The 15,992-nt window shown below is 33.9% G+C and overlaps 1 protein-coding gene across 3 annotated transcripts in view; it reads right to left on the minus strand.

Annotated features, from left to right (window-relative positions):
* The window catches only part of ERBB4 (erb-b2 receptor tyrosine kinase 4), a 1,081,647-nt gene that overhangs the window by 259,098 nt on the left and 806,557 nt on the right, over positions 1-15,992 (minus strand). For all 3 annotated transcript variants that reach the window (XM_063078433.1, XM_063078424.1, XM_063078415.1), the window contains exons 14-15: positions 11,975-12,068; positions 2,681-2,835 (exon numbers count right to left, since the gene is read on the minus strand). In XM_063078433.1, coding sequence (XP_062934503.1) covers positions 2,681-2,835; positions 11,975-12,068 — 249 coding nt within the window. The remainder of the gene's footprint in view (positions 1-2,680; positions 2,836-11,974; positions 12,069-15,992) is intronic.

Consider the following 15,992-nt stretch of genomic DNA (forward strand, 5'->3'; position numbering starts at 1 on the left):
AACAAAGTTGAAGAATGAATGAAATGAGAAAAGGCTGCTAAAATAAGAGTCCTCTAGTCAAGGGAAGAAGAACGATGTAAGTTTTTCTTTCTTTTTTTTTTTTTTTAACTTTAGGGATATTAGTTAGAATCTCTTGATAAGGGCTAAATGAAAAACCTATGTTAAACATAGCTAAAGAAGTTATTAGAGGCAATATATTTAATGTACATTTAGAGTAGTAAAAGTGCTTTTAAGGTATTTTGCAGACAATTTTATTTTCAGAAAAATCATTAAACAGTCTTTAAAATAAGAACTTGACTTCTAAAAAAAGGTGATTTGAAAGACTATTTCCATTAACTTGGTTCTTGAATTACCTGACACAATATTGGCATATAAAAGAAAAGCTGTTTCCAAAGTGGAGCCGGCCTGGCGAGCTAACACTTACTGAGAGGTCAGTTATTACATGTATTTAAGAATAAGAATAATCACTCATTCCATCATTCCCTCTGCCCCTGTAATCCGTCTAGGGAAAGATCATATCTCTACATGTTCACTTTGAAAAGAAGGGACTGTCTGCACAAAACACGTCATTGCTTCTGTAAAGGATGGCACAGCACTATGGCTGCACAGGAGTAGAGTACATGTGGGGCTTAGGGACTTCCACTGAATTCCTAAATTCTGTTCTAGGGCAGGAACCACAGCCCTTTATAAAGTCAGTGAACCTGGATGGTATGGAGGCTGTTAGAAAAAGAATGACAGGAAGCTAAATGAAAACAAAAACGAAAAGCCTTCAGGACTTAGTCAGTCATTAAAGAACATATTTACCTTGGAAGATGCTGGGGAGTACAATATTCAAATTCTGTCTCACCATAATCCTGCAGCCGTGAGTTGCTAAAGGCATCTTCTTTCTATTTACTTGGAGTTCCAAGATTTGTTCCCTATTACACCTTCATCCTTTTTGGCTGAGATCCAAATTTTGTTACTACAGTAAATTGATCTCTTTTCACGGCCCCTCTACTTCTATTTCCCCCCGATATATGTTTTCCTTTATTGTATAATCATGATTTAAAATGGCTGAGAGGAAGATACACCAGCCACACATTCATACTATGGCTCTGAGATCTCACTTTCATTTCCCTAATGGCTTCCTTGTAATTAGATTTGCAAAAACAGCAAAAGGTCTCATTTTGAATGGCAACAGCTGTTGACATCAACATTATATTGAATAATTTACTGGTTTAATTTTAGCTGCAAAACAATAAAACCCTCTTGTGGATGATTTTAGCAGGCAAAGTTTTCTCTTTCTGTTGCTGACTCTTCTGCTCCAGCAGTACCAGTGGTTTTTTCAAGAAATACTCAACTCAAGTGTGCTAAAAACTCACAAGGGGAGAAGTTTATTACTTCTAGTTTCCTTGAGGCAAAGTGTCGATGTGACTATTTCAGTATCCTCATCCTATGTGCTTATGTTTAAACCAATGAGTTGGCAGTTAGCTTTTCCAGCTGAATTTGAATTTGAATGGCAGAATATTACTTTACCTTTCGAGGATCTGCCACTTCACAGAGTGACTTAAGCTGATTTCTTGACCTGCAGGAAACTGTAGCAGCATCTGCAAATTGATGTTTTCTTGGCAGGAAATGATGTTGCTTGCTTAACTTCTTCAATATCCCCTAACAGCTAGTCCTTAATCTGGCAGAAAATCTTTTTATGGAATGTCATACTTTCCTGCCAGAAATAAAGTACCCAGGATGATTCCCAACAAGTGTGTGTTTGTTTGTTGTATGTGCACATGCCTGTGGGCACACACAAGGGAGAAGAGGTTTTATGGCTGGGAGGACAATAGAGTATGTAAAGCTGCTCTAAATTTTAAAATTATTCATCCTTTGGAGAAAAGAAAAAGAAAAATCCTTACTAAATTAGATTTACTGTCTTTTAAGAAATAGTTGGAATTCGTTAGATGAGTGACATTATGTATTTTTTTTTTGCAGTTCACTGCTTTCTTCTTTCTGTAATGTGTCTGTTATTCAACTGTTATCAATATCTAATTATTATACATGGCACAATGCATTCTTTTGAAAAAACAGAAAAACATGCAGCAATCTTTGAATTGCCCTATATCAGCCAAAGAAATTCTAGGTTCTAAGATAGCCTGTAACAAAATTACTTTCGCAAAATGTAGTAGTTACTCTATTAAATATACATATCACTAGGTTCCCCTTTTTTCCTGCCATCACTCCTTTGCTCATATTTTGTCGGAGTAATTCATAGTAGTATTTATCAAAGAGGCATATCCCCACTTTAAGCTGATCGTGACCACAAAGATACAGAAACAGAAAACCTCTGTTGAATATTTAATAAACACAGATCTAAAAAGCATAATCACTGCCTTGTCTTTTCTGATATCATGAATTTCCAGTAACATTCTATACTCCATCCAAAGTATACTTGACACTAGCTTCATAAAGATGTCAATAGAATAGTGACAGGTAAATGTTAAGCAGAAATATTACAGAGGGAACAAATTTGATTCTTTAAACTATTCTCTTAGAAAGAATTTCTCTTAAAGTAACATATTAAAGATAGGGTTTTGTAAGAATAGTCTACACTTAGGAGACAGTATCCAGGATAAAGACACCTGTGTATACCTTTTGACTAGTAACACATACAAGGCTGAGTGAGTCCTTGGCCAACAGGGATGCTTACCCTTGGGTGCAGTTTGGATGGCAGGGATGACACTCCCGATCCTGATCTGCGTACTTGAAAATGAAACTGTTTGCCCCTTGTAAGCCATCTGGACATTTTTCCACACAATTCGGGCCATCCTTAAAATGAGAGCATTTTGTGCAGTTGTCAGGTCCCTGAAATGTGAAAAAGAAAAAAAAAATGAGAAACAAAAATGGGTGTCATTTCCTCTGAAATGTATTTATTTTGGCTTAGTTACTGAGACTTCAGTGGGTGACAAATCTTCTAGGGAACTAGAGAACATTTAAGGGATTGCAAATGTAGATGTAACTATTGTAGAATAAAAAGCACAAAGGACAGGCTTCAAGTTCAGTTCTGATACCCTGTATTACGTAAAACATTATGATAACATATGTGTTCTTGAAATATTTTCCTTTTTGAAATGTGCAGTTCCTGGGTCAACTGATTTCCATGTCATGCCTCGAAGCTGATTGAATTTGATCACCAAATTGTCCAATGATTCTTTCAAAAGGATGTCAGTATTTTCCTTCTGTAATTTATTTCTGGTGATAGGACAGTGCAACAAAGTTTGGTAATGACATTTCCCCTGAGGGTATTTCATCACTATCATTGGAAATATGTGAATACTTTTACTAAATAGTTAATGAGAAAAGGTTACAGTAGAAATTAGGAAACACCAGATTACACATGAGTAAGATGTAAACTATCTTTTGATTGTTCAATGACTTTATTTGAAAAATCAATTTTAAAATTTACTATGATTGAATTATCATTAATTAGGCAATTTAGGCAAATAAAACTAATTCCTAGGTTATTCTTCATCTCAAATCAATTTGTGATAATGCTAGAAATCATATCATGTCTATTTATAGGGATTTTAGTAAATCACAGAATAATATCGAGAGCCATAGAAATGTACATTCTGATGAGCAAATATCAAAAACTCTGTAATAATAGAGCAGATACATACAAAAGTAAACATCACGGAGAAACGTATCCAAGAATAAAAGTGACATAAATATAAGCATGATAAATTTAAATAGAAGTATCTCACTTTATACATTTACATTTCTCACATACATTAGCCTTCTAATATGTAAAATGTTAATAAAAAATAATAATATGAAAATACATTTGAAAGGCATGAGAAAATTAACATGTTAAAGGTATGATATGGTGGGGAGGGGTGCAAGGGAGGGGGAAAGAGCAACTGGTAAAGGGACACAAAAATCAACTACAATGTATATTGAGAAGTTAAAATAAAAATAAATAAATAAAAATTAATTAATTAATTAATTAACATGTTAAAATTAATATTAAACATTTAATAATTTTACTAAATAAAAACGGGTTTGGATTTGGAGAAGTGGATAGTATATATGCAAGAAAAAATAAGTGTTATTATATAATAAGTATATCCTCAGATCAGAGAAAATTGAGACCATTTTGATAAAAAATGCTATTTTTCTTAAGAGATGCCCACATTTTCACACACTCAGCTGTTCTGAATATTACCTACTTGAATTTTACTTTTACTTCTCCTTTTTGGACACCATATTTTCTTAGGATTCATCTTCTCTTTGACCACTCGTCCTTGGAACTTCTTCCCCTGACCCTTTTCTCCCCAACATTGTCTATGTCCACAGGGTTCAGCAATTATTATAGTTCACATTGAAGACAATTTAGATAAATAAGATATAGTAAATATACAGGGAGACGATTATATCAGGTTTAGAGTTAGAAACAACGTGAATTTGGGAGACAAGAATTAGTACAAAGTTATTCAGAACTGTTTAGTAGGTAGGGACTATGGAGATAGGTTTATTCATGGGTGCACCATACATCCCTACACAAATGTTAATCCCGAAGCAGCCAGACATTGCAAGTTGTTGATATAATGCATTAGGAAATCAAGAAATAAAAGATTTTAAAATCTAAAGATGTAGGCTGCTAATGGGAAATAATGGTATAAAAAGTAGTTAAAGTAATCAGGAAGAGGTTTCTAGAAATCCTGAGGCTGGCGAGGTTCAATCAACACGGATTTCACTACTTTGATGTGAGGCTCAGAGCTAAAAGAAAGAAAAAAAAGAAAGAAAGAAAAAAATAGCCTACGAAACCTAACCCCTATTCCACCTGAAGAGTTTGCTAATGATAACTCTTTATTTCCTCCCCAAGAAAGAATATTTCACATACTTCCAATTTTAACACCTGTTCATGGGTACTTAGGCATATAACACTGTCTATTATACAGAACCATTTACTGTGCAAGTATGCTCAGTGTCATGACTTATTATACAAGACGAGAAATGCTGATGCCTTCTTGCAGAACACAGAATAAAACTTACTTTAAGTAAATTAGGCAGTAACAGTCTGAATTAGAAATTAAGATTTATTTTTCTATTAAGTTCTTGTAATGTAAAATATAGCCCAGATGAAATCAGAAGATATAAAAAAGTTATAAAGATAAAATTAAGTTCGTATTTAATCTTTACATATTCTGAAATAAGATGAATTATTTTTTGTTCTTTCTTGTTTTTTAAGCATCTCTTAATTATTTTGATTGTTTTATTATGATACAAAACCTAATGTCTTAAGTTGACAACTAAAGAGTACTGAGAAATCTCAAAAAATTAAAATGTACTGATTCCCCATCTGATTTCCTTAAAAAAGAGAATTAAAAAAATATACAAGTGTCTAATGCATACTTTCCTATCACTGCATTCACAAAACTTTTAAGAGCCTAGATGTTGTGAATGAAATAAATGCAACAAAAGAACATGTAGGTGAAAGCAATATTTTCTTTATCTCTGATTCTAAGCTACCCCTGGACTCAAAAATCTAGATAGACAACTAAAGGATAGGCTAAATTCTGATAGAAACATTACATTTTTTTTCTCAGTGACAACCAATGTTTTTCTGCAGTAGCTGCTGTATGAGACCAAGCTACCGTTCACCAGTACCGAATTCTTTTCTATGTGCAGCCATATGGGAAGATTTTAATTCCCCTCCCAACAGAGGTAAAGTATGGCTTACTTTGAACAATGAACTGTAGGTAGAAGTGATATATAACATGACCAAGGCTAACCCTTCCAGCCTTCTCTCTCCCTGCTGCCATTATTGAGGGACCCCACGTAGACATGGAGGTGCCATCAATCTATTTATTTTTTTATTGCTAACATAGTTCTTTGTACATATCAACGGAGTACAGAATTGAATATCAATACCTGTGTGCAATATGTAATGTTCAAATCAGGACAATTAGTATATTCAATACTATATAATGTAAATGATTTTTGTGTCCTTTTACCAATTCCTCCTTTACCCCCTCCTCCTCCTCCTTTCCTAACTCTGGTACTCTCAGTTCTGTTCTCCCCTTTTGAAAGTTCAAAGTATTGTTGTGACTGTTAAATCTTTTTATTTTTTTTAATTTTTAAATTTTTTAACCCCCAATTATGAGTAAGGACATGTGGTATTTCTCTTTCTGTGCCTGGCTTATTTAATTTAAAATGATTTTGTGTAAGTTCATCCATGTTGCTGACAATGGCAGTATTTCATTCTTTTTTTAATGGCAAAGTAGTATTCCACTGTGCATATATACCACATTTTCCTTATGCAGTTGTTCAATGAAGGATATTTAGGTTGGTTCCAACTCCTGATTATGGAAAGAAATAATTAAGATCGGAGCAGAGCTAAATGAAATAGAGACCCAAAAAAACAATAGAAAATATCAACAAAACAAAAAGTTGGTTTTTCAAGTAGATAAATAAAATAGACAAACCATTAGCTAGGTTAACAAAAAGAAAGAAGAGAGAAGACTTAAATAACAAAAATCAGAAATGAAAAGGGAGACATTACAACTGATACCACAGAAATATGAAGAATCATTAGAGATTATTATAAACCACTGTATGACAACAAGTATGAAAACCTGGATGATATGGATGTTTCTACACACATAAAAGCTACCAAGACTGAACTCAGAAGAGACAGAAAACCCGAACAGACCAATAACAAGCAATAAGATTGAAGTGGCAATCAGCAATATTCCAACAAAGAAAAGTCCAGGTCCGGATGGCTTTTACAGCTGAATTCTATCAAACGTTTAAAGAGGTATTAATACCAATTCTCCTCAAACTATTCTAAAAAATTGAAACAGAAGCTGCTCTCCCAAACTCATTCTAAGAGGCTAACATAACTCTGATACCAAAACCAAATAAAGACACAACAAAAAAAGAAAATTAGAGGCCAATATCACTGATGAATATTGATAAAAAAATCTTCAACAAAATATTAGCAATCAGAATACAGCAACACATTAAAAAAATTATACACCATGATCAAGTCAGATTCATCCCAGGGATGCAAGGATGGTACAACATATGAAAGTCAATTGTGATGCAACACATCAACAAACTCAAGGCCAAAGACCACATGATTATCTCAATAGATGCTGAAAAAGCTTTTGACAAAATTCAACACCCCTTTATGATAAAGACTCTCAAAAAATTAGGTATAGAAGGAAAGTACCTCAACACAATAAAAGCCATCTATGACAAGCCCACCAGTAGTATCAGTCTGAATGAGGAAAAACTGAGGGCTTTTCCCTTAAGAACAGAAAAAAGACACGGATGTCCACTGTCATCGCTTCTACTTAACATTGTACTGGAGGTACTAGCCAGAGCAGTCAGACAAGAGAAAGAAACAAGGGCATCCAGATTGGAAAAGGTGGTGTCAAACTGTCCCTATTTGCAGATGACATGATTATATACATAGAAAAATCTAAAGACGCTATCGAAAAATTCCTAGAGGTGGTTAATAATTTCAGTAACAGTGCAGGATACAAAATAAATGCCCCCAAATCAGTTGCATTTATATACTCAAATAATGAACTACCAGAAAGAGAAATAAAGAAAGTAAGCCCATTTACAGTAGTCATGAAAAAAATAAAATACCTAGGGATTAATTTACCAAGGAGGTGAAAGATCTCTACAATGAGAACTACAAACCACTACTGAAAGAGGCTAAAGAAGACACAAAAAGATGGAAAGATATTCCATGCTCTTGGATTGGAAGAATTAACATTGTGAAAATGTTTATACTACCCAAAGTGATCTACAGATTCAAAGCAATCCTCATCAAATTACCAGTGACATTCACAGAAATGGAAAAAGAAATCTTAACATTCATATGGAATGACAAAAGACCATGAATAGGCAAAGAAATCCTGAGCAAAAAAATAAATAAATAAATGCAGAGGCATAACACTACTCGACTTCAAATTATACTACAAAGCTATAGTAACCAAAACAGCATTGTACTGACATAAAAATAGACACTCAGACCAGTAGAGCAGAAGTGAGAACACAGAAATCACCCCTCAGGCTTACAGTCATCTGATACTGGACAAAGGCAATGAAAACCTACATTTGGGAAAAGATTGACTTTTCAAGAAGTGATGCTGGGAAAATTGGATATCCATATGCAGAAGAATGAAACTAGATATGCACCTCTCACCATATGCTAAAATCAACCCATCATGGATTAAAGACTTAAGTATAAAACCTGAAACTGTAAAATAACTAAGGAAAAATATAGGTGAAACACTTCAGGAACCAGATCTGGGCACAGACTTTATGAACATGAGACTGAAAGCACAAGCAACAAAAGAAAAAATTAAAAAATGGGACTATATCAAACTAAAAATTGTTTCCAGCAAAGGAAACAATCAACAGAATGAAACAGCAACATACAGAGTGGGAAAAAATTTTTGCTAACTATGCATCCAATGAGAGATTAATATCCATAATACACAAAGGAACTCAAGCAATTACATGGTAAAAAAACAAATAGCCCAATGAAAACAGTGGGCAAAGGAGCTTAACAGACATTTTTCAAAGGAAGACATACAAATGGCCAAAGGGACATGAAAAAATGCTCAACATCACTAGTTACCAAGGAAATGCAAATTAAAACCAAATTGAGATACCACCTCACCGCAATTGGACTGGCTATCTTCAAAAAGATGGTAAATAACAAATGCTGGTGAGGATGTGGAGAGAAGGGAATGCTCCTACACTGTTGGTATGACTGTAAATTAGTACAACCAATATGGAAAACAGTATGGAGGTTTCTCAAACAACTACAGATTGATATTCCATACAACCCACAAACCCACTTCTGGATACACACCCAGAGAAATGGAAATCATCATGTCAAAGGGATACCTGAACTCCCATGTTCATTGCAGCTCTGTTTATGATAGCCAAGATATGGAACGAACCTAAATGTCCATAGATGAATGACTGGGTAAAGAAACTATGGTACATATGCACAAAGGAATACTACTCTGCAATAAAAAAGAATGAAATTCTCCCATTTGGAACAACATGGATGAGCTTGGAGAAACTTATGTTGAGTGAAATAAGCAAAGCACAGAGGGATAAATACTGCATGTGCTCACTCATAAGTGGCAGCTAAGGGAGAAAGAAGGAAAGAAAGACCAGAGTGGTGTGTTGGACTTGCAGAGGGAGAGAACATACTTAGGGATACAAAGTGGAGTGGGGGAAAGGGGGAGGGGGAGGGAAGTTGGGGATAACTGGGTGGGGGACACGGGGTACAATTGCAGTTTGTGGTAATGGGCATGCTGCCAGTATGAATCTGGCCTTCACTTATAAGGCACAAGGAGGGACAATCAGCTGTGTATCTCATGAATATTCATAAGCAAAAAAAAAAGAATACACTTCTACTGCTTCTAAGCAAATTAGTTTTCTATCTATAGGATTAGTTGAACCAAAATTATTAAATAATAAGAATATTTTATTTTTTTGAAAAGTAAAACTTGAAAGAAATGTCAAAATATCACTTGAATTCATTTTCAATATATAGAATGCAATCGATCAAAAAAAGTCTAATGTGCAAAAATAAAATATGCAAAGAATGCCACCATAGTAATTTTTAAGAAATACTTCTGAATACATTAATATTTCAGACTGTTAATATATAAAAACTCAGCAATAGGTATGCTGATGGAGCCTGATGCAAAGTAGATACTAAACAGTATTTGTTGATTAAAAGAATATGATGTTTCTTAGAGGTTTGTTCCAAATAGAACAAAGAGAAAGAAAAATCAAATTATATGTTTGAAGAAAAAAATTAATCTAAAAAATAGTAAGAAGAAATGAATAGGAAATATCAGTGCAGTGGCACCCACAGCGAATTACAAATAAAACATCAGACGATTTTTGACAGTTGTTCACTGATGGAGTTTGGATGTGTTGTTCCCACCAAAACTCATGTGGAAATCTGTCTGATCCCCAACATGGCAGTGCTGGAAGCAGTTTGGGTCATGGGGGCAGATCCCTCATGAATGGCTTAATCCTCTCTGAGGGAGGGGGGTTTAATGAGTGAGTTCTTGCTCTATTCGTTCCTGCGAAAGCTGGTTGTTTATAAGACCCTGGCACCTCCTCTCTCTTGCTTCCTCTCACCATGTGATCTCCTTGTACCCGCCGGCTGCCTGCTGCTTTCCACCATGATTAGAAGCAGCCTGAGGCCCATGCCAGATGCAGCTGTCCCAGAATCATAAGCCAAATAAACTTCTGTGCTTTATAAATTACCCGGTCTCAGGTATTCTGTTATAGCAACACAAAACGGACTAGAACACTCACAGTTTTTTTTAAAAAAGTGTTTCCGTAAATCTATATCCAATACACACTACAACTGGAGATGTCTCACTAGAGACAGGGGATGACTCTTGATATTGTTCAGAGGAGATGCCCAAATTCTTGATTATTTTAATTATTCATTTTCAAAGTTTCAGTCTCTCTGAAAGATATTTTTGTTGTTCTATGACTTATAGTCAAGAAGTTACTTAAATATTTTAGTTTTTAAAAGAACTCATATAGGTGTTTCTCAACTGGCTTTAACAACTTTTTATGGGAATTTACTTCCCTGTGTTTCATATAGTTCACATTTCCCATGCTGCAGATTAATTGTACTTTTCATTAATGTCATAGTGGAGAAAGAAAAGAGCTGCATATGCCATTTGCATATTTGCTTGGAGATTATTACATATTAAATTGCCTTTTAGACTTTAGGTCTTCAGACTAAATAACACCACTTCTTTTTCTCGGAGGTCTGATTTTCAAAGCTTAATCATCCTCGTGGTAGCCCACTGAACTCTCCAAGTTTTCACATCCTTCTTTAGATGAAGTTCCAGAACAGCTCACTGGGGCCTAATGGAAGTTTGGAGGGCTCAATGATATTTTTTTTCTAAGCTAATTAAGTGCTGAATAAGCATTCTAATAGAAAAATGAGAACTATTTAAATTTTAAATGAACTTTAATGGAGCAATGTTGAGCTCTTGGCTACACCCAAATATTGGTTCCCAAATTATCTACTGAGAGATGACTCAGTAACACAGATAAACTGGAAATTTGTCTAAAGAAGGATGAATATGACACTTGGGAATAACAAACTCATAGTGACCTCGTTATTGAGGGAAAGTTCAAATGATGGAAACCAAAGGGAGGTGAAAAAATAATTATCATTTTCTGTCTAAGGCTACTTTAATCTACCTGTATATAAAGGGCACTTCATCTATGGAGACTTTTCTGATCCCACAGCCTCTGCTTGGATTCTCATAGCTTAATTCTTCTCTCTGCCATAGTATTTACTACACTGCTTTAGATTTTAGTTTATGACTACTTGTCTTCCTACTTCTGTCCACTGACCTTCACTCTGCCGTTAAGAGTTAAAAGACTAAACATGAATAAGAATGTGTTATAGTTTTCCTCAAACACAACGTTAACTTTCACACTTGCATATCTTCACGTTTCCTCTTTTCAGATTCTTCTTCAAAGCATAGCTCAAACATTACTTCTCTATAGCCTTCTTTGATGTCTCAACTTCCATCCCATCCCAAAGACAGAATTAGTTTCTCCTTAATTTGCATTTTTTAACAATTTATACACATTTACAGCAATTCTTATGTGTCAATCTAATTACTTATATATCTCTCTTTTGCACATTGTGCAATCTTCCAGGACACCTCCATATCTTATTCTGCTATTTAAATATATTATCTGGGTAATAAGTATTTATTGCATTGAATTTTTAAATATTTCATATCCACTACCACCAAACTGTCAGCCTCTTGAGGACAGAATATTAAACATATTTCCTTATAGTATCCTACAAGCACCTTTCGAATGGATGAATCAATGACAAGACAATGACACAAACACTCATACATGGCACTAAATGAGCCAGTACAACCACAAATGTGTCTAGGCTTACCGGTCCGTGGCATGTGAGGAGACCATCTTCCATCTTCTCACACTGGGGGTCACACTCCACACAGATGGAACCATTCTCAAACTCCCGAAATTCACTGTGAAAACATCAGCTGCATGAGGAGGTATAAGCAAACAAGCTGTCAACTTAACAAATGCAGTAACATCTGCTAAAAGTCCTACTGGCAGAGTAAATTCTAGAGCTTGTTTCTCTATGTGCCAGGAGCATCAGAAACATTTTCCTGCACATTAAGGAGTAAGTTTTCCATTAGGAGAAAAGATAAAGTGCAGACAGATGGCTTTTCTTGGGTTCAACAATAGACTCATTCGGGAAACCTCTCTCCTGTGAGAGATATTCTAGCAGTCTCCAAAAAAAAAAAAAAAAAAAAAAGTAACTCTTCTGATGACACAGCAGAACTGTTTTTACCTTTTTAAGTAGGGCTCTGCCTGTTTTTCTCTATGTAAAATTTTATTCTTTGCTGAAGCTTTAACTTCTAAACTCTGAAAAAACTATTGTATTTTTCTTGTTGCTAAGTTACATGAATGTTCTCCCATCCTTGTCCTTCAAATCCCAAGATGCTTCAATTTATTTGTGATGAAACTTCAAAAAATGCTTTGATTTTTTTTTTCTCCTTTAAAAATATCTGCCTTGGAGAATTAGAAAAAAATATCTTTTATGCTAGATTTTATTTTCTTAGATTATTGATCTAATATCACAATGTCTTTCTTCAGTCTAAATTCTTTTTGAAGTAATTCAACATGGTATTAAAAAAATAGTTTAATGGTAACATACTAAAACTTTCTAACTGAAATCTTCTGAGATGATAATAATCTATGCCTACATCCTCACATTTTGCAGCTATTTGTATGCTACATGCCATCAATATATACATTTTTCAATCAATGTTCTATTCCAAAATTTTTATTTCAATAATTGGTTATCTGTCATCTACAATATGTTTAAACACCTCATTCTCACTAATATACAAGAAGATGAGATACTGGGTAAAAATAATTTAGAATATCATTTATGAGTCATTAACAAAATTTGACTAAATATTTACAGCTACTTTATTTTGTGCTTTCATATCCTGAGCTAACATTTCAAACAAATAGCATTACGTGTATGGCAATTATGGATTAATTAGGTGATAAATTTAACTATATTTTTCCCTAGAGTGAAGTGTTTACTTTTTCCTCATTTGAATACTGTAAAACCTTAATAAAAGCCTACAGTCCAAAGGGTGAGCTATGTTTTCTATTGGTTAGATTAAGGCTATATCTATTCCAAAACAAAATAATTGTTTGATTTTTTTAAATGAATTGCATAAATAGATAGTTTAATTATGCATGCAGTGCACATATATTTAGTTACATGGATTTTGCATGTTTTAAAGTGAGTTATTAGTTTGTTATGAATCAAACTTTTTATGAATTCTCTTGACTTTAAAAATCTTAATTACATAAGAATAGGGTTTTTTTTTTTTTTGCATGCTTCATTGATACGAATGATATAAAGTACTCAACAGAGGAAAACTTCAGAATGTAAAGGTCAAAATGACCTTCTATGGGGGGTAGTTAAACTGTGAAGAAAATTTTAAAAATATTGTTTGTATAATGAAATTATATAACAGTTACAGCAAAGACTGGAATCATCATATAAATACTGGTTTTGGATAATAGTTTCTTGAGTGATTAAAGGGTTATGGTACTAAATAAAGAACATCATTTTTTATGATACTTAAACATAGGTCATTCTTTTCTCGGTCTTCTCCAAAACCTACTTCCCCACATACAGAGTTGCGAAGTAAAACGTATATGTCTTCCTTTCAGCTCTCAGAAAAGATCTTCCTTGTAGTCTATATTCTTCCGTGTTTTATTGTTGCTGTCTTTATCATTGCTCTTTTTCTTCCCTGTCCCCTAGTGTTTCTATTATGTCTTAGTCAGAGTTCTCCTAACACCTGAATCTAACCTAAGAGATTACAGTGTGTTGAGCATGAGCTTTACATACAGAGTTTTCTTTCACTCGTTTGTGCTGAGATACATTTCTCACTGTTTTGTTATATGTGTGTTACCTAAGCCAATCCTGTGATAAAGAGTAAATACTTTGGAATCTAGTCTGCCCAAATTTTAAATTCCAGCACCAACACTAATATTTCTAAGCCTTAAATACTTTAATTTTTCTAAGTTTCAGATTCCTAACTATCCTCTGTAAAAGGGAAAAATAGAATTTCCTTGAGAGGTTGCAATTATTAAGTGTAAAAATGAGTGCAAAAAAATTAGACTGGCACTAAATTTGATATTTCTGTGTTTGTCTTAAAGTTTCAGAAGAGTTTAAACATGTTGCCAGCTAAGGAAAGCCTGAAGCCTTCACTGGGATGAACCTTTCATTTTGATCTACTGTGTACTATAGTTAAGAATGCTGAAATAAAGTGACTTACATGACATAGATTTGAATGCTAATAAGCTAGGAATTGACTGATTTTCTTTTTTCCCTTCAAAAATCCTCTTTTTAGGATTTCTTCTCTCCTAAGAGCCAGATAGATAGATAGATAGATAGATAGATAGATAGATAGATAGATAGATAGATAGATAGATAGATAGATAGATAGATAGATAGATGATAGATAGATAGATGATAGATAGATAGATAGATAGATAGATAGATAGATAGATAGATAGATAGATAGATAGATAGATAGATAGATGTATATAGGCTCCCCAGATTTTGGTGAATGTCACATTTGTATTTGATTACTTTCAGCAGTTTTTAAGATGACTGTTCTACTTAACCATTTAATCAGCTTGAATTAATAGATAAAAGAAGAAATAATGACAATATTCATGGCAGGAACTCTAACAAGGTTGTAACATTTTCTCATTTGATAATCACGACTATCCTATAAAGTTGACACCATTAGTATCCCATTTTTCATGTAAGAAAACTGAGTTTTGAATGATGAGGGTCTTTTGTCCAAAGTTGAACATTTCAACCAGGAAGTGGTGAAGTTAGGATTTGAATTCATTCTTCCTCAAAAGCTACCCTAACAACCAAGAAATGTTGAAAGAAACTAGCTAATACCACAAGATGGGAAGCAGAGAATCAATCATTGGGCAGGCAAGAATTACATCAGACTTTCATAAGTTACTTTCATTTCCTATCTTTCAAACTTACCCTATGCTTATGATTTTATGGGGGCCCATTACTATTGTGAAATGCATTAAAAACCTTAAATATCTCTTAACAGGTTTGATTTAATGATGTAAGTATGGAAAATGTTAAATACCAAAAACAGTCTGGTAACCAAAGTTTATTTAGTAAACCTGCATTTTTTGTTTAAAATCCTCAGCAAGAAATTAGCAAACAGAATATAGCAACACATCAAAAAGATTATACACCATAATCAAGTGGGATTCATCCCATGGATGCAAGGATAGTTCAATAAATGCAAATCAATAAATGTGATACAACACATCAACAAAAACAAGGACAAAAACATATGATTGTCTCAGTAGGTGCAGAAAAAGCATTTGACAAAATTCAGCAACACTTCATGATAAAGACCCTCAACAAACTAGGTATAGAAGGAAAATATCTCAACACAATAAAAGCCATATATGAAAAATCCACTGCCAATATCATCTTGAATGGGGAAAAACTGAGAGCTTTTTCTTTAAGCACAGGAACAGGGCAAGGATGCCCACTCTCTTCAACACAGTATTCAACACAGTATTGGAAGTATTAGCCAGAGCAATCAGGCAAGAGAAAGAAATAAAGGGCATCCAAATTGGAAAAGAGTAAGTCAAATTGTCACTCTTTGCAGATGATATGATCCTATAAATAAAAAAACCCATAACCTCTACCAAAAAACTCCTAGAGCTCATAAACAAATTCAGTAAAGTTGCAGGATATAAATCAATACACAAAATTCAGTAGCCATCTTATACACCAACAACAAACAAGTAGAAAAATAAATCAGAAAAGCAAGACCATTAACAATAGTTACCAAAATAAAATACCT

The sequence above is a fragment of the Cynocephalus volans genome, chromosome 1 (assembly GCF_027409185.1).
Source record: "Cynocephalus volans isolate mCynVol1 chromosome 1, mCynVol1.pri, whole genome shotgun sequence".
NCBI classification, from domain to species: Eukaryota; Metazoa; Chordata; class Mammalia; order Dermoptera; family Cynocephalidae; genus Cynocephalus; species Cynocephalus volans.